Source organism: Geotrypetes seraphini, chromosome 1 (genome assembly GCF_902459505.1).
Source record: "Geotrypetes seraphini chromosome 1, aGeoSer1.1, whole genome shotgun sequence".
NCBI classification, from domain to species: domain Eukaryota; kingdom Metazoa; phylum Chordata; class Amphibia; order Gymnophiona; family Dermophiidae; genus Geotrypetes; species Geotrypetes seraphini.
In genome coordinates, this window is record NC_047084.1 from 317,107,197 (window position 1) to 317,127,233 (window position 20,037).

The following is a 20,037-nucleotide window of genomic DNA, read 5'->3' on the forward strand; positions in this document are numbered from 1 at the left end:
AAGTCCGGTATTCCCTTAGGCCTACAACCCTGCTGCATGGAAGTAAGGTGTACCGGGTCCCTATAGCTTTAGTACCCAAAGCCCCTTTCAACCTCATCTTAGGGCGAGATTGGGCCGGGCTAGGGGAGTACCTAAAAGAGAGACAAGGTATGGTTAATACACGCTCTCAGGGACCGCTGGCCGAAGAGCCAGAAGGAGAGTTAGGAAGAATCTTCCCTTTCAAAGGAGAAGCCTTCCAAAAATATACCCCAAAACAAGCTCGTAGTTCTAGAGCTAAGAGAAGGAGACAGCAGCAAGAAAGGAGCCAGGCCCAAAAACAGGTAGCCCAGGATAAGGACGTGCCATGGCTGCCTCAGGAAGTGAGGGAAACCTTCCCGACCTTTGCCGTGGAGCAGAGGGCAGACTGCTCATTGCAAGAAGCTTGGCAGCAAGCCTCGGGCCCTCAAAAAGGTGTAACTACCTTTAGAATAAAGAAGGGCCTGTTATATAGGGAAGGCCCGAGAGAAGGCTCTGGGGGTAAAGGGGAGCAACTCATGGTACCTCTAGGGTTCCGTAAAATGGTTATGCAAGCGGCGCATGATCACCCCTTAGCGGCCCATAAGGGAGCCGAGGGGACCCAAAGACAGGTAACCCAGAGATTCTTTTGGCCAGGGGTTATACAAGATGTCACTAATTTCTGTAAATCCTGTCCCGAATGTCAGAGGTTATCCCTAAACAAACCCCCTAAGGTTCCTCTCATTCCCTTACCCAGAATCGAGGAACCTTTGTCAAGATTGGCGATGGACATAGTAGGCCCATTGGAGCGAACACCCCGGGGTTTCAGCTATATATTGGTAGTAATAGACATAGCTACCCGTTTTCCGTGGGCTTTTCCCTTGCGCAAGACTACATCTACGGCTATCATGAAGGAACTGATGGGAATATTCTGTACTATGGGATTTCCTCGTGAGGTCCTGACTGACCAGGGGAGTAATTTTATGTCCAGAGACATGGAGCAGTTTTGGCAAGGGTTCAAGATTAGGCACATTAGAACCTCGGCCTATCACCCACAGGCAAACGGGGTGGTAGAGCGGTTCAACCAAACGCTAAAGCAAATGCTCAAGAAAGTACTAAAAGGAGACATGAGGGATTGGGACTTGTTTATGCCCCTGGTATTGTTTGCAGCTAGGGAGAGAATCCAGGACTCCTTAGGGGTAAGCCCCTTTGAGATGCTCTTTGGGAGGTGTCCAAGGGGGATCCTGGACATGATAAAGGAAGGATGGGGAGCTATTACGGAAAAAGATGAGGACATAGTTTCTTACCTGACCAGTTTGAGGAATAGATTGGCACGGGTGGCCAAGATAGGCAAAGAGAATCTGGAGTGGAGTCAACGGAAGCAGAAGGTATATTATGACCGGAAGACTAAAAACAGACAGTTACAAGTGGGCGAACGGGTGTTGGTCCTTATTCCCTCTGATCCGCATAAATTCTTAGCCCAGTGGAAGGGACCGGCCACCGTCATCGAACGCCTAAATGAGGTGGATTATAGGGTTAAGGATGATAAAGGGAGAAAACAAACCTACCATATTAACCTGTTAAAACCTTGGAGGGATCGGGAAGTATTGGCCTTACTCGCGCAAGAGAGCCAGGAGGATGAATTTGGACCCCAGGTGACAGAGTTAGACCAAAAAGAGGAGGTCAATTTAGGACCTGAATTAGACCCTAGACAGGAACAACAAATGAGGGAACTAGTAGATAGCTTTGGGGATGTATTCTCCGTGACCCCCGGACACACACAAGTGGTGACCCACGATATAGTAACAGACCCGGGTAAAGTGGTAAGGGTCAAGCCTTATCGGCTGTCGGAAGGAAAAAGGAGACTAGTCCAACAGCTAGTGGAGGAAATGATAAGCCTAGGGGTGATAGAGCCCTCCACTAGCCCGTGGTGTAGCCCCATAGTAATAGTGCCCAAAGCGGACGGCACCCCCCGCTTTTGTATTGATTTCCGCCAACTGAATGAAGTGTCCAAGTTTGACGCTTTCCCGATGCCTAGGGTTGACGAGCTCTTAGATCGTCTGGGCCAGGCTCAATTTCTCACGACACTGGACCTCACGAAAGGTTACTGGCAGATCCCGCTCACTGAGACAGCCAAGCCCAAGACCGCTTTTAGTACCCCCAAGGGTTTATACCAATTCACTAGAATGCCATTTGGACTTCATGGCGCGGCGGCTAGTTGCCAACGCGGAATTAACGAAGTCCTACGCGAACACCACGACTACGCGGAAGCGTATCTAGATGACATTGTAATATATTCCCCGTCGTGGCAGGAACACTTGGTGCAGGTAGCAGCGGTACTGAGGGCATTAAGAAAGGCCGGGTTTACCATTAACCCAAAGAAATGCTTCTTGGGACAGAAGGAGGTGAGGTACCTAGGCTATATAGTGGGGCGGGGACAGATAAGACCCTTGGTGGACAAAGTCCAATGCATCAGGACCTACCCACAACCTGTCTCCAAGAAACAGTTGAGGGCTTTCTTAGGATTAATCGGGTACTATAGGAGATTCATCCCATTCTTTGCTTCCCGAGCCAGCCCGCTTACTGACATGTTGAAGAAGGAGAGATCCGATAGGTTACAATGGGAACCCAGAGGTAGGGAGGCCCTGGAGGATCTCAAAAAAAGTCTATGCGCCCACCCAGTATTGGCAGCCATAGATTTTAAGAAACCGTTAATTCTCCAAACAGATGCCTCTGGTAGTGGTGTGGGTGCTGTTCTTAGCCAGGAGATTGAGGGGATTGAACACCCGTTGTTATATCTCAGTCGGAAGTTACATCCGAATGAGAAAAATTACGCAACGGTAGAACTAGAGTGCCTTGCGGCAAAGTGGGCTATGGAAACTCTGGGGCATTATCTAGAGGAACGCGAGTTCACGCTGGTCACTGACCATGCTGCGCTGAAGTGGCTCCATACTATGCGCAATAACAATGCCAGGTTAACACGCTGGTATTTAGCCCTACAAACGTTTAGATTCAGGGTAGTGCATAGGCCTGGGAAGCTTAACACCAATGTGGACGTCCTGTCTAGAATGTACGAGACACCCCAGCAGAAGCCTCAGACTAGGCAGCCTTTAAGTGAGGGGGTATGTGACATTTCCGCTCCCCGAGACGGTCATGTCAGAGTGAAACCCCGGTCTCAGTCTCTTACTCGAGACCAGACTCTCCCTGAAAAGGATCAGGAAGAAGATCCTGAAAGCCCAGCTGCCTATCCTGAGTCTTCTAGCCTAGAGCAGTGCCCTGAGTATAGGTTAACTGCCCGGCCCAGAAAAGCTTCCAGTCACACTAAGGGATTTAATCAAGCTCCCAGTGATATTCTGCCCTGTAGCCTGAGGGGGAGCCCAAGAACACACAAGCTAGGCACACGATCACCCAGTGTAGGGCGTGGCCCTAAGCCTGTTAAGCAGCTCTCCAGAGCATTAAAGGAGGCTGCCCAAGAGAGTCTGGGAGAGAGAGTTCTCCGGGCCAGGAGAAGGCCAGACCTCACTCCAGAGCCAATGGAGTGTGAGGCTCCAATGCCTCAGGAACCAGCAGAGCAGCTGGATACACCAGAAAGCATGGACCTGGATGAAGGGTGTATGCTGGAGACCGGTATGGAAGAAGCCATGGATGTGAGCTTGGCAACTTTCCACTAAACACTACAGGTACAAGGCTGTACAGCAATAATAGTGGAGAGGAGTTTTTGGCAGAACTGTTTGGATTGTTTTGTGCTGTAAAGACAAGCTCAGAGCAGTGCTGCACCAGCTTGATTGGATTGCTACATTGCAGCTGTGCAGGAGCTCAGTAGAAGCCCAAAGGACTGTGAGCTAATCAGGGCTGGAAATTTAGGAGCCTGCAGTAAGGCTTCAGTTTTTGTATTTTGTGTTTTTGCTTAAAGTTTACCTGGTGAAGAAACTGGACTGTGTTAGTTAGTAAGCCCAGGACGCCAGCTCAGGGCTGGATAAGTGCTTAAGAGACTAATTGTGCTGAGTTTTTCAGAGCCTGTGTGATCAGGTAGAGCAAGCACTAAAACCTGGACTGGAAGTATAATTGATAGCAAGCTTGCTGTGCTTTCACTGAACTGGGGTGAAAGTTAAAAGGCTTTTTGTTTTCTGTTTTCTTTCTTTTTGCCCTTGTTTGGGAAGAAAGGGAACTTGGACTATGATAATAGATGATATGATTTATGTGGCAAGTGACTAATTAAACTTCTCACATTATTTTTCAACTTGACTCACGGTGCTTTATTTTTAGCAAAGCCAAGATAGTGAGACACCAGTGAGGTCTCCCCCTTTGGGAGCCACGTCAGGAGTGTGCTACCCTCTACCGGAGGTCTTCTGAACTTTACCAAGACCCCGGCAGGTGACAAAACATATAAAAATAAGACAATTAAAAATAACACAAACAGATAAAACTCAAGAACATATCTTAAAAAATAAAACAACTAATCACTATATACATCGTATATATTGTATATCAGACAATTAACTGGATATAAATGAAGACTCATAAAAATATAGGCCCTCTTTTACTAAGCTGTAGTAGAGGTTTCTACGGAGGTCTGGAGTGCGAAATGCAAGGTGAAATGTGCAAATGTCAAAAAATGACCATAAGTGTAAAAATTAAAAGCTAAAACATAAAATATGAGAGATAGAAAAGATACCTCTGAGAACATAAAATTGTAAAAACTGAAAAATATACGACCTGAAAATATAAAAAAAACCCCGTAAAAACATATTTAGAAGAAAGATCTTAGGACTGACTGAGTTTAGATCATGAGAGACCTTGATATTAAGGGCTCCTTTTACTAAGATGCGCTAGCGTTTTTAGCGCACGCACAAATTACCACACGCTAAACCGCACGGTACGCTTCTAGAATAATGCCAGCTCAATGCTGGCATTAAGGTCAAGCGTGCGTGGCAATTTAGCGCATGCTATTCCGCACGTTAAGGCCCTAATGCACCTTAGTAAAAGGAGCCCTAAATTTATAAAGACAGAGTTGTTCCTTTCTGAGTAAGAGTGAGTGAGTTTGGCATGAAAAGTGAGCTTGGAGCATACTGCCATATGGAAATAATTCATGTACCTGCTTGCAACTCACAAAGAACATGGATTGGGGACGGTGGATGCTGCATTCATAGCTTCTTCTGCCGCCGGGTAAAAGGAATGCCTGTCATTTCTCCAGAGTGCCATGTTATAGCCTGGGATGTGCATGTATTGGGTTCTGAAAAGAGCCATGGCTTATAGCCTGATGGATCATGATCTGATTCTTTAGATAAACGGGAAAAAATTGAAAATGGTTAAAGAATTAAAAAATAATGTCTGGGAATATATAAATGAAGAATCATTGCTCCCAGGAAAAACTGTTTCTGAGCTGGAAGGCTGGAGGACCAGGAGACAATTGCCCAGCTAAAGGTAATAAAGCTTGGTATAGTACTTCATTTTGCACTTGATTGGTGTCTGAATCAGAATAAATTGATAGTTGTGTAGGTAAATATGTGTGTACTGATTCTACTAGAAGGTTTTTGTTCTGTGAATGGAAAAAAAACACCTGTGGTGCTACAGAAACCAAGAAAACATATTTGGTATAAGCATTGTAAGTTGACATGCATTTTTTTCTCTCTCCAAATATAGGACAAAGACATTCCTCCAAAGAGAACGAAAACTAACAGAAATGAGGTGAGGCGAGGTTAGGAACTGCTTCCCAAAGTAAATTTCCTAAGTAATTGCATGAAAATCCCAATTATTGTGCAAAGTCTGCTGTGCCTCTGCTGGACAGACTAGGGTTCATGCAAAAGATGCATTAAAAAGTTATATATTTCATGGAAGAACATGAGGGGAGATGTCACCTGTAGCTGGGATTTACACACATTTGTAGGTAGTCTTGAAGATGTAGGTGATGGTGTACTCAATTTTGAAGAGGTGCAAATTGCAGGACTCAACAAGGAAACTGCCTGGCATGCTTTCAGAGATCAGGACCCAACTCTTAATTTACCTCCCCTCCCCCCTTTTACAAAACTGCAGAAGTGGTTGTTAGTGCAGGAATTGAATGAGTGTCGGGAGCAGCGCAGAGCATTCAGCTCACCGGCCTGTACTAAAAACCGCTTCTGCGGTTTTGTAAAAGGGGGTTAAAGCTTTCTAAAAGCCATCATTTCCTTATGTTCTCCATTCAGTGGAAACTTTAGAGACTGATGAAGTTTCAGAAGAGTTAAAAAAAAAATTCAAATTTCATGTATTTGCTTCGTTATGTTTTTTAAATGTTGGACTTTTCTTTCAGGTTATTTTTAATATGGTTGTAGAGGTTCCCCGATGGACAAATGCTAAAATGGAGGTATTTAAAATTTTCTTAAATTTCACAGTTCAAATGAAAACATTTGGCCATATTATTGCTTTCCTGAAGCTGTGTAGGGGCTGGGTATCTGTGCTTTGCAGGACATGAAAATAGGGTTACCCATGTAAAAGTTTAATTAATGCATTGTTTACAAATGTATAGGGTCATAGGCATTCATTTATTTTATTGGGAATGCCTTTTGTGAAACCTGAGGCAGAATTTGTTTTTTTCTAAAGACCTGATTTACACTGGTCAGGTAGAACAGCGTGCATTGGAGATCACATTTTCTTTTGGGCTTCTCTAATGGCTAAATTATTAAAGTGTGCTACTATATCAGATGCCATTGCGTAAAAATATATGCCAAATCGTGCTTTATGATCACAATCGGCAATGAGACTGACCCTTGAAAATACTTATAACGTACATTACAGAAAAACATGGATGGCAGCAAATTGTGTGGCAGGTCTAAGGCTGCAGACTTTAAACTCTATAAAAAAATCCTTAAAGACCCATCTGTTTGTAAGAGCATTAAAATGAGGAGATGTTAATATTCTTTTTCTTCCAAGATTGAATCTGAAATGATGATTTGGTGTATTTTTATGCTTACCTTGCCCTGTTGGATTTGTAGAATTGTAATTTTATGTACTTTGTTGTTTTTATTCATATATAAGAACATAACATAAGAACATAAGAATTGCCGCTGCTGGGTCAGACCAGTGGTCCATCCTGCCCAGCAGTCCGCTCACGTGGTGGCCCCTAGTGCTCCAAATGACCAGTGCTCCAAATGAGTCCAGTCTCACCAGTTTAGCATGAACTTGTCCAACTTTGTCTTGAAACCCTAGAGGGTGTTTTCCCCTTATAACAGACTCCAGAAGAGAGTTCCAGTTTTCTACCACTCTCTGGGTGAAGAAGAATTTCCGTACATTTGTACGAAATCTATCCCTTTTCAACTTTAGAGAGTGTCCTCTCATTCTCCCTCCCTTGCAGAGGGTGAACAGTCTGACTTTCTCTACTAAGTCTATTCCCTTCAGTATTTTGAATGTTTCGATCATGTTCCCTCGCAGTCTCCTCTTTTCAAGGGAGAAGAGGCCCATCTTCTTCAATCTCTCACTCTACAGCAACTCCTCCAACCCCTTAACCATTTTAGTCGCTCTTCTTTGGACCCTTTCGAGTAGTACCGTGTCCTTCTTCATGTATGGCGACCAGTGCTGGATGCAGTACTCCAGGTGAGGGCGCACTATGGCTCGGTACAGCGGCATGATAGCCTTCTCTGATCTGTTCATGATCCCCTTCTTGATCATTCCTAGCATTCTGTTTACCCTTTTTGCCGCCACAGCGCATTGTGCAGATGGCTTCATGGACTTGTTGATCAGAACTCCCAAGTCCCTTTTCTGGGAGGTCTCTCCAAGTACCGCCCCGGACATCCTATTTTCGTGCATGAGATTTTTACTCCTGACATACATCACTTTGCACTTATCCACATTAAACCTCATTTGCCATGTCGATGCCCATTTCTCGAGCTTGAATATGTCACGTTGCAGATCTTCGCAATCCCCCTGTGTCTTCACTACTCTGTATAACTTCGTATCATCTGCAAATTTAATCACCTCACTTGTCGTACCAATGTCCAGATCGTTTATAAAGCTGTTGAAGGGCATGGGTCCAAGCACCGAGCCCTGTGGAACCCTGCTGGTGACACTCTTCCAGTTTGAGAATTGGCCATTTACCCCCACTCTCTGTTTCCTATGCTCCAACCAGTTTTTAATCCACGTGAGTATTTCACCCTCGATTCCATGGTATGCAATTTTCCGAAGTAGTCGTCGAACGCCTTCTGAAAATCCAGATATACACTGTTGACCATGTCGCTCTTGTCTATCCACCTGTTTACTCCCTCGAAGAAATGCAGCAAGTTCATCAGGCAAGATCTGCCTTTACTGAAACCGTGCTGGCTGATCCTCATCAGATCATGTCCATCAAGGTGATCAATGCAGTCCTTTATCAGCGCCTCTATCATCTTTCCCGGTACTGAGGTCAGACTCACCGGTCTGTAGTTTCCTGGATCTTCTCTCAAACCTTTTTTGAAGATCGGTATAATATTTGCCACCTTTCACTCTTCCAGAATCTTTCCCGATTTGATCGACAGATTAGCTATTAGCTGAAGCAGTTCAGCTATAGTCCCTTTCAATTCCTTGATGACCCTCGGATGGATGCCATCTGGTCCTGGGGATTTATCGCTCTTAAGCCTATCAATCTGCTTGCATACCTCTTCTAGCTGACCGTCAACCCTATCAGTTTCCCGTTTTCGTTTCCAGCATATAGCATGATGGGTTCCGGTAAGCTGTGTATATCCTCTTTGGTAAATACAGACAGAAAAAATGTGTTCAGTTTGTCGGCGATTTCATTGCCTCCTATAGCTTTATTCCATGGTCATCCAATGGCCCCACTGCTTCCTTCGCGGGTCGTTTCCCCTTAATATATCAAAAGAATGGTTTGAAGTTTTTCGCCTCCTTGGCTATTTTTTCCTCGTAGTCTCTTTTGGCCCCTTTTACTGCCTTATGGCACCTGCATTGATGTTGTTTGTGCTTATTCCAGTTTTCATCCGTTTTTAACCTTTTCCATTCCTTAAACAAAGTTTTCTTGTCTCTGATCGCTTCCTTCACTTCTAGAGTGGGCCATGCCAGTTCTTTATTCTTTTTCCTCTTAGATCCTTTGTTGATACATGGTATGTATAGATTTTGCACTTCAGTGACTGTGTTCTTAAAAAAAGGATCAAGCTTGCTCTAGTGTTTTTACAGTGCTTATCCTTTTCTTAATCTTCTTCCCCACCAGGAGTCTCATCCCTTCGTAATTCCTTTTCAGAAGTTCAGCGCCGTGACTGTCGTTTTGGACCGATGTTTCTCCCTGCATCCAGGTCGAAGCGGATCATATTGTGATCGTTGCTTCCCAGTGTCCTTTCTACTTCTACACCTTGTGCCGGTCCTCGCAGTCCATTTAGAATTATGTCCAGAATTGCATTTCCTCTCGAATTTTCCTTGACAAGTTGTTCCAGGAAGCAATCGCCTACAGTATCTAGGAACTTGGTCTCCCTAGCACAGCCGGAAGTGCCTAGGTTTCAGTCTATCCCCGGATAGTTGAAGTCACCCATGGTAACTGCGTTGCCTCCCTTGCAGTTGCGTTTAATCTCGTCTGTCATTTCCCCATCAATTTCTGTATGTGAAAATTGGAACCCATTTAGTATATAAGAGGGATAGAAAATTTTAAAATAAATAAATTTTTTTAAAAAAGGACTTGTGGTAAATAGCTTTAACGCATAAATTTAGCTTTAAGATTCTGCCAAGTAAGGTTGCCAGTGCATACTGTTATTGCGGCTGGATATGGGTAGAATCTGTTTTTGTAATTCACACATCCTTTTTTGGCACTGAGGCTATTACCTGATGAGCTTGATGGACCAGCTAGATGACTGAGTGGCAGTGCTGTGCCCCACCATATAAGAACTCTGGGTTTAATTCTGGAGTTAGTCTTTCATCCCTGGTTGGCTGGGACCTTTTGTGAAGGCAACATTTATAGCCCTAGATTGAAGGAATCTCAACCATCACACAGTGGCAACATCTACTGACTGGATGAGCTGATGATGGAGCTGTAACCTGTGGCCCAGGGCAGACCTCAGATAGCTGTGAAAGAAGGTTCATGGTATCCAAGCCCTAGTAGGAGCCAGTTCTGAATGAGCAGGAAGCAGAGAAGCAAGAGGAAGCTGCTGCCACAAAAGAAATTGCAATGATTGTAATTTGGTTAGGGTTACCAGATTTGCCGATGGGAAAACCCAGATGCATGGCCCCACCCCTTTATGCCCCAGCCCCGCCCCATTCCACTTCCAGCCCTGCTCCCCCAAAGCGCTTCTCTTTTTCTCTTGATCTCCAGGCCGTGTTTGGAGGGCTTCCAGCATGCGCAGATGTGTGTGACATCATCCGCACATGTTTGTTGGAAGTTCTCCAGATGTGGCCGGAGCTCAGGGCTGTCCAAAACCCAGGCAAACTGCCAGGTTTTGGAAAGTCCGTCCGGGAACCCAGACAGTCCTCTAAAACGAAGACATATCCAGGTTTTCCCGGACGTCTGGTTACCCTAAATTTGTGGACTGTAAAACCTAGATTGGAGAGATTTCCCAAGGGAAAGAACAAGGAACAAACTTGGGAATGGGATCAGGGTGAGAAGCATGCACTAAAATCCCATCATCTCCCCTCACAATGAAAGGAAGAAAAATGCATTCCTATTTGCCCCTCTCTCCTGAAGAATCTTCAAATCATATTCCTTCTAAACTGATTGGGACTTAGTTTTTAGAAGAAAAAAAAATTATTTTCCTTTCCCCAGCCTTCTGTTTTTCCCTTTAAGTGTTTTCTTTTCTTTCTATCAATTGTAGTTCCTATCCCTTCTTCCCTTATGTTTCTGTTCGTTTTTGTCCTTAAATTGTTTTTTCTCTCGGTCTGTTTTAGATTAAATTATACTTTTACTGGTATATTGTTATGGTATTTTTGTACACCACCTAGAAGTCTCGAGTAGGCGGTATAGTAAATTTTAAATAAACTTGAAACTTGAGTCCTCCAGCTACATTACTGTCAATGGGAGGGTGGCACTTCACTATTGTATTTCCAGTCATAGGGGAAGGCAGTTTTTCTGGAGTCCTGCAGAGCTTGTCTGTCCTTTTACTATTGAAAACATGATAGTGAAACAGCATCCTTGACTGGCTGGACTGTAGATGGAGGTCTCCTGCTCTCAACTTGGAGGGAACAGTGCTTGGAAGAGAACACCACTGCCTCTTTCCACTGTGTTCCTTTAGGTCAAAGGGCAATATTTAAAGTGAGATAAATATAAACATTACATAAACATAAACAGATGGCCTCCAATACTGTGCACTGACAGAAGGAGTCCAGTTTAAAAAAAAAAAAAAAAAGCTACTTGATTGTACCTAAGCAATGGCGTAGATGCGGGTGGCTTGAGTGGGCATAGCCCAACCCATCTTGGCTCAGGCCCACCCAGCAGCAGCACCACACTCCCCTCTTTCACTCTCTTCCGCCAGTGGCCTGGTATTTGCCCTTCTTTCTTAACTCCCTCCCTGGTGTAGCTTAGAGGCATCCCTAGAAGCCATAGAAATTCATTTTTGCTGCCTGTGCCAATCCTGTAGGGTTCCCTATGCTGTATCCTTCCCTCACTGACATCACTTCCTGTTTCTTGACTGGTGAGATGCTGTGGGGCTAGTGCAGGCAATGAAAATAAATCGCTACTGTTACTGGGGACACACCTAAGTTACATCTGAGAAGGATAGCAGGCATGGGGTTCAGAGAGAGAGAGAGGGAGAGTTGCTGGTTCATGGGCAGAGGCTTGGAGTGTAAGGGAGAGATGCTGTGGTGGTATATCAAATTTTAATAAACATAAATATGTCAGATGTGCACAAGAGGAAGGTGCTAAGGGGAAGAATAATAAAAAACAAACAAACCCTGTATTTATAATGTCCATTGCACGGAGGGGGGTTGAAGGAGGGTTGGGTCCAACTATGTTAACTTTGGACCCACCTAGCATGCTAGGTGTGGATACACCTATAAAGGTAGGGTTACCATATTTGTCAAGCCAATAAAGAAGATACCTGCCCCCGCCCCCTGCTCCACCCATGCCCTACCCACAGTGCCCTGCCCCTGCCTTCCACTAGCTTGGCCCCTAACACCAGTCCCCCCTCCCAGCGCAGCCTCTCACCCGGGCTACTCTGGAGTTGAGTATAGCTCTTGGAATCTCCCCTGTCCCCATAAACCACCTCCAGTGTTGCAATTTCAAAACTTCAGGCAGCTGTTAGCGACATGATCCTGCTGCCGTCGGCCTGCCCTCAGAAGCCTTCAGTCTGTGGCACTTTCTGTTCCTGCCTAAGCAAGATGCTGCAGAATGAAGGCTTCCGGAGCAGGCCGACGGCAGCAGAAGTATCTCGCTAATGCCGCCGGCTTCCACTTACCCAACTCCAGGGTTGGGGGAACTGGACTGGAGAGAGTAAGTCCAAAACCTGGACAAACTCCCTTCAGTCTAGAAAACCATATGGACACACAGATAGGTCCTCTAAAAAGAGGACATGTCTGGGGAAATCTGGACACGTGGTAAGTGTAACTAAAGGGATCATCAGGGCTTAAGCTATGCTGTTCAATGTGTGGCTAGGCCTGCTAGGTTCATTGTGTGGCACTCCTCTTTCTGCTGCCTCCACGCTGAGTGAATAGGGCCTCATTGCTAAAATAAGCATAAATAAAAATTCTGAGGTTGATCTTCAAAGCAATTTAATTGGAGAGGAAAGGCAATCAAACTGGCTGGTCCAAATGCTAATATTCAGCAGCACTTCAGACCCTTTTACTAACCCATGGTAAAAGTTTTAGTTACTATGACTTAACATAGGATTTTACCATAAGGTAGCTTTATCTTTGAACATGGCACCTACTGGGGGCATTCTATTGCAGATCATGCTTTAACATTCAGATTTTTGAAGTAAATTTCAGTGGTCGGTTGTAGCGGCAGTAAGCTTAACATAAGAACATAAGATTTGCCGCTGCTGGGTCAGACCAGTGGTCCATTGTGTCCAGCAGTCCACTCACACGGCGGCCCTTAGGTCAAAGACCAGTGCCCTATTTGAATCTAGCCTTACTTGCTTATGTTCTGGTCCAGCACAAACTTATCTAACCTTTTCTTGAATCCCTGAAGGGTGCTTTCCCCTATAACAGCCTCTGGAAGAATGTTCCAGATTTCTACCACTCTCTGGGTGAAGAAGAACTTCTTTACGTTTGTACGAAATCTTTCCCCTTTTAACTTTAGCGAGTGCCTTCTCGTTCTCTTCACCTTGGAGAGGGTGAACAATCTCTCTTTCTCTACTAAGTCAATTCCCTTCAATATCTTGAATGTCCCCTCTCAGTCTCCTCTTTTCAAGGGAGAAGAGGCCCAGTTTCTCTAGCCTCTCATTGTACGGGATATGAGCCTTGAGAAAACCCCTTTGGATAAAACATGTTGGCGGTACAATCCCTGAAATAAGACCACAATCATAAGCTAAGTAACTTAAACATCTATATACCCCTAAGGTGGTCAAATAAATTTATTAAAATTTTGATAAGAGTTGGAAGATCTGGTGAGGAAGTAGTACCTAAAGCCTAATACAATGAAATTATTTGAGTATTAGGTGGTACTTCTGAGGGTCTGCATATGAACATCTTCTGAAGTGAGGGGTTATTGAAGGTGTTGAGAATTGTACACATTCAAAATAAGTTAACATCCAGGTTAACATGTGGTACCTGCTCCTGGTTAACATGTAAGCACAACGAAAAACAAAAGAAAAATCCAACACAATCTGCAGTGAAGTAAAAGCAACACAAGGAAAAACAAAGAAGAACTGCAGACAAACGTACAAGATGCAGGCTATGTTTATTATATCAATTAATAACTGCAATTAATGTTACCACCTTTACCTTCGTACCCAGCTCACACAGAGATTTTGGATCAGTGTTTACTTTCAATCCATGCCAACCTAGGACCCCTGATTAAGGCGAGTTAACCGAAACACGGACCGTGTCGGGTCCCTAGGTTTGTGTAAAGGTGGTAACATTAACCGCAATCATTAATTGATATAATAAACATAACCTGCATCTTGTACGTTTGTCTGCAATTCTTCTTTGTTTTTCCTTGTCTTAACATGTAAGCACCTCCTGTTAAGGATGTAGTAAGTGGTCCCACATTAACTGTGTGTTAGGCCCGGATTCTGTTACCGTCGATGTTGTCGGCGGCTGCCTTAAAAGCAGCTGCCAATCACCTGTCAATCACACAATGGCGCTGGGTACAGAATCATGTCAGTTGGGTTTTCAAGATATCCTTAATGAATAAGCATGAAGCAGATTTGCATGCCTATCACCTCTAATATATATGCAAATCTTCCGTATGCATATTCCTTAGGGATATCTTGAAAGCCCAACTGGCTGGGGGATCCCATAGGACAAGTTTAAGAACCACTGTTATAGAATAATGTTTATGTGTTTGTTTATTATTAGCATTTGATATATCACCCTATCTTGGAGAAGTTCAGAGCAGTGTAGAATTTTTTTTTCTATCAGGTACTCTTAGATATTTCCCCTATCTGTCCCGGCAGGCTCATAATGTAGGCTTAAGTGACTTGCCCAGGGTTAGGATTGAACCCACAAAATCAGGGTGCTGAGGCAGCAGCTCTAAGAATTAGACCACGCCTCCACTCTTATGCTATGTATATGCCCAGCTGCCATTAGTTGGCAGGCATAAGTGCTCATACCTAAAGTTAAACGCAAGACATGCAGTTCTTTGTAAAGGTTGTTCTGCATAGTGTCCTTTGCAGGATACTGGCTTAGTCCAGATAATCCCAGTATCTAACTTTGGGCACCATTTTCTGAATTCCCTTTGTGGTTTCCGCAGCTTAGTAAAAGGGCCACACCTTGACATTATCCAGTTGAATATTAGTTCTGACCTCTGAGGTAGTCCAGAGGTAGAGCCGGAAGATATCCAGGTGCTGCTGGGGAATATTCAGTGCTAGTGCCCAGATAGGGGTGAACACTCATCTGCATGAAATTCAGTCAGCATTTAAAAACACACACTGACCACCTCCAGCTAAATACTAACCAGTATGTGTTTTGGTAATTCTTCATTATATTTTTCTGATGATTTGTCTAGATAGCAACCAAAGAGCCGCTGAACCCCATTAAGCAGGATGTGAAGAAAGGCAAATTGCGTTACGTGGCAAACATCTTCCCTTACAAGGGATACATATGGAATTATGGTGCCCTCCCTCAGGTAATATATTTTGCTTCTAAAAGTGTATTGCATCATTTTTGTCCAAAAAGGAAAAAAGTTACCCTGGTTGCATAGCCACTTGCAAGAGAGACAATCTTATGCTTAGGAGTATATTTACTAAAGCTTGTTACCAGGTTATTAGTAAAAAGTCCTATTGCTTAAAATGGGATCTGTGATAAACAGTGTGTGTTAATTTGTGTTAGTTATTCATGTACAGCAGTGGCTTTTATAATTCCAGTCAGTGGCAGTGCCTTTTGGTTTGGGGGTGCCCAAGCTCTTCCCCGACCCCGCCTAAGTTCTGTTCTTGACACCACCCCCATAATAATACGGTAGTACTAACTGTAATGACATTTCTTCTATTCATTCTTCATATATATGCAGTATAATCTTATTAACAATGTATAATGGTAATCACAAAAATAAACTACACAAAGCACACTGAAACATCTATATTTCTTAAAGTCATGTTCTGAAAGGAGCTTTCCAGTCTCCCTCTTTTAAAACAGTTAATAACAACAAGAATAATCAACCCCATTCTACCTCTATTTAAAATGAAATAAAAATTAAACCCCCCAGATCGTCACATAAAAAAGCCTCCCCTTGCTCAGCCTCTGATGACTGCTGCTTTAATAGGAATTCCATCAACTAGTTTAAAAATATTTAAGTCAGAGTTGCTGTCCAGGGGGCGCAAGCGTATGGGCCCCTGATAGGGTTTTGACCTTTTGGTCACCTTCAGTAATGTTTTTCTCTTTCCCTGGTTCCTTTTTTTTTTCAGGTTCCAGAAGGGAATTGGTTAGTTGGGGAAAGGTTTGGATGGGGAGTGGAGGAATGTACAAAAGATTGTATATTGTTGGATCCTAACATAGTAACATAGTAAATGACGGCAGAAAAAGACCCGAACGGTCCATCCAGTCTGCCCAACCCGATTCAACTCAAAACTTTCTTTTTTTTTTTTTTTTCTTCTTAGCTATTTCTGGGCAAGAATCCAAAGCTTTACCCGGTACTATGCTTGGGTTCCACCTGCCGAAATCTCTGTTAAGACTTGCTCCAGCCCATCTACACCCTCCCAGCCATTGAAGCCCTCCCCTGCCCATCCTCCACCAAACGGCCATACACAGACACAGACCGTACAAGTCTGCCCAGTAACTGGCCTAGTTCAATATTTAATATTATTTTCTGATTTTAAATCTTCTGTGTTCATCCCACGCTTCTTTGAACTCAGTCACAGTTTTACTCTCCACCACCTCTCTCGGGAGCGCATTCCAGGCATCCACTACCCTCTCCGTAAAGTAGAATTTCCTAACATTGCCCCTGAATCTACCACCCCTCAACCTCAAATTATGTCCTCTGGTTTTACCATTTTCCTTTCTCTGGAAAAGATTTTGTTCTACGTTAATACCCTTTAAGTATTTGAACGTCTGAATCATATCTCCCCTGTCTCTCCTTTCCTCTAGGGTATACATATTCAGGGCTTCCAGTCTCTCCTCATATGTCTTCTGGCGCAAGCCTCCTATCATTTTCGTCGCCCTCCTCTGGACCGCCTCAAGTATTCTTACGTCTTTCGCCAGATACGGTCTCCAAAACTGAACACAATACTCCAAGTGGGGCCTCACCAATGACCTGTACAGGGGCATCAACACCTTCTTCCTTCTACTGACTACGCCTCTCTTTATACAGCCCAGAATCCTTCTGGCAGCAGCCACTGCCTTGTCACACTGTTTTTTCGCCTTTAGATCTTCGGACACTATCACCCCAAGGTCCCTCTCCCCGTCCGTGCATATCAGCTTCTCTCCTCCCAGCATATACGGTTCCTTCCTATTATTAATCCCCAAATGCATTACTCTGCATTTCTTTGCATTGAATTTTAGTTGCCAGGCATTAGACCATTCCTCTAACTTTTGCAGATCCTTTTTCATATTCTCCACTCCCTCTTCGGTGTCTACTCTGTTACAAATCTTGGTATCATCTGCAAAAAGGCACACTTTTCCTTCTAACCCTTCAGCAATGTCACTTACATACATATTGAACAGGATTGGCCCCAGCACCGAACCCTGAGGGACTCCACTAGTCACCTTTCCTTCCTTCGAGCGACTTCCATTAACCACCACCCTCTGGCGTCTGTCCGACAGCCAGTTTCTGACCCAGTTCACCACTTTGGGTCCTAACTTCAGCCCTTCAAGTTTGTTCAACAGCCTCCTATGAGGAACTGTATCAAAGGCTTTGCTGAAATCCAAGTAAATTACATCTAGCATATGTCCTCGATCCAGCTCTCTGGTTACCCAATCAAAAAATTCAATCAGGTTCGTTTGGCACGATTTACCTTTTGTAAAGCCATGTTGCCTCGGATCCTGTAACCCATTAGATTCAAGGAAATACACTATCCTTTCTTTCAGCAACACTTCCATTATTTTTCCAACAACTGAAGTGAGGCTCACCGGCCTGTAGTTTCCTGCTTCATCCCTGTGACCACTTTTATGAATAGGGACCACATCCGCTCTTCTCCAATCCCCAGGAATCACTCCCGTCTCCAGAGATTTGTTGAACAAGTCTTTAATAAGACTCACCAGAACCTCTCTGAGCTCCCTTAGTATCCTGGGATGGATCCCGTCTGGTCCCATCGCTTTGTCCACCTTCAGTTTTTCAAGTTGCTCATAAACACCCTCCTCCGTGAACGGCGCAGAATCTACTCCATTTTCTTGTGTAACTTTGCCAGACAATCTCGGTCCTTCTCCAGGATTTTCTTCTGTGAACACAGAACAGAAGTATTTGTTTAGCACATTTGCTTTCTCCTCATCACTCTCCACATATTTGTTCCCAGCATCTTTTAGCCTAGCAATTCCATTTTTTATCTTCCTCCTTTCACTAATATATCTGAAAAAATTTTTATCTCCCTTTTTTACATTTTTAGCCATTTGTTCTTCCGCCTGTGCCTTCGCCAAACGTATCTCTGGTTTGGACGGACTCTGTTCTGCTTTCTGTTTTGTCTTTGATCCACAATAAGAAAAGATTTGAGCATAAAAATATTTAATTCAGATGTACCATTCCATATCTAACTCAAAAAGATACACATGGCACCTGAAAAATAAAAATGAAAATTGTCATGCTACTAAAATATTTCTTTTACTATTGATAATGGGCTATAAACAAGATTTGGGACAGCCCCCCCTCATGCTTTACAGCCCCCTCCCCAATTCTTTTTTCTACAGCCCCCCCATGCTTTCCCAGTCCCCTTTCCCGATGCTGTCCTCTACAGCCACCCCATGTTCTCCAGCCCACTTCCTGATGTTCTCCCAAGAAGCCACAGTACAACACTGGAAATAGAGAAAAAGTGATGTACGTTTCCCTGTACTGTACAAAATATAAAGATAGCAGAAGTAAATTTCAAAAACTGAAATATTACAGTCATTACACTGTAGCAGTGGCGTACCAAGGGAGGGGTGAGGTCTACCCCAGGTGCACGCACCAAGGGGGTGCACTGCCGGCCACCCTCCCTATTCTGCCGCTGCTGCTTTCCTTAACCAGCAGCAGTGGCAGTAAACTTTAAATCAGGAGTGTCTGTGGCCCAGCTTGTGCTCCCTTCGGCGGGTGTTTAGTTTCTGGCTGGCTCCCCTGCAGATGTTTTTCCGCTCAAATCCGCAGCCGTCGGCACCTCACGTGATCCGCGGCTGCGTCAGTGTCGATGCCCGCAGCTTTGAAAGGAAAACCGGCTGCAGCAAGGAACCGGACGGAAACGCTGCTGCTGCACAGGGCAGTGAAGAGAAATGTTGCTGCTGCACAAGCAAGGGGGGGGGGAGAAATGCTGCTGCTGCTGCACAGGGAAGGGGGAGAGAGAAATGCTGCTGCAGTAGCACCTAATTGGATAGCGACAGGGAAGGAGGGAGAAGGAAGACAAGTGAGAGGAACCAGAGATGCCAAGTCCAGGAGGGAAAGAAAAGAAGGAAAGGAGATACCAGACCATGGAGGGGGAGGGAGAGATGCCAGGGTATGGGAGGAGGGAAGGAGACAGATGCAAGACCAGGGGAAAGGAAGGAAGGAGGGAGGGAGAGAAAGGAAGAAGAGGAGATGCCAGATAATGGAGGGAGAGTTGGGAGGAGAGGAGAGAGATGTCAGGGCATGGGGGAGGGAAGGGAAACTAAGGAGACAAATGCCAGACCAGAGGGGGTGGAGGTGCCATACCTTGGAGGGAGAGAGAAGCCAGGCCATGGGGGGAGGGAAGGGAAGGAGATAGAGATGCCAGACCATGGTGTGGAGTGGGAAGAAAGGAAAGGAGAAGAGAGAGAGAGATGACAAAGTATAGGAGAGGGGGTGGAGACAGAAAAATGGAGAGGGGTTTAAGCTGAAATGAATCATGTACAAAGGAGAGAAGGGGCACAGGATATTGAAGGGATATAGGAAGAGGGAAAATGCCATATGGAAGAGAGAGAGAGAGTGGACAGTGGATGGAAGGGGCAGAGAGTGGGCAGTGGATGGAAGGGGCAGAGAGAGTGTGGGCAGTAGATGGAAGGGGTAGAGAGAGAGAGGGCAGAAGCAGGGTGGAAGGGGCAAAAGGGGGGGTGCAGATGTTCCACGGAACATAAGAACATAAGAAGCGCCATCTCCGGATCAGACCTTCGGTCCATCAAGTCCGGCGATCCGCACACGCGGAGGCCCTGCTAGGTATTCACCTGGCTTATTTTATAGCCAACCATATCTTTATATGCCTCTCTCAAGGAGATATGCATCTAGTTTGCTTTTGAAGCCTAGGACTGTCGATTCCGCAATAATCTCCCCTGGGAGAGTATTCCAGATGTCAACCACTCTCTGTGTGAAGCAGAACTTCCTGACATTAGTCCTGAACTTGCCCCCCCTTAGCTTCATTTCATGTCCTCTTGTCCGTGTCA

General features: G+C 44.7%; 1 protein-coding gene across 1 annotated transcript in view; it reads left to right on the top strand.

Moving 5' to 3' along the window:
- Positions 1-20,037, top strand: part of PPA2 (inorganic pyrophosphatase 2) — a 161,484-nt gene that overhangs the window by 36,112 nt on the left and 105,335 nt on the right. The window contains exons 3-5 of the mRNA XM_033956747.1: positions 5,638-5,682; positions 6,281-6,334; positions 15,038-15,157. Of these exons, the coding sequence (XP_033812638.1) occupies positions 5,638-5,682; positions 6,281-6,334; positions 15,038-15,157 (219 nt within the window). The remainder of the gene's footprint in view (positions 1-5,637; positions 5,683-6,280; positions 6,335-15,037; positions 15,158-20,037) is intronic.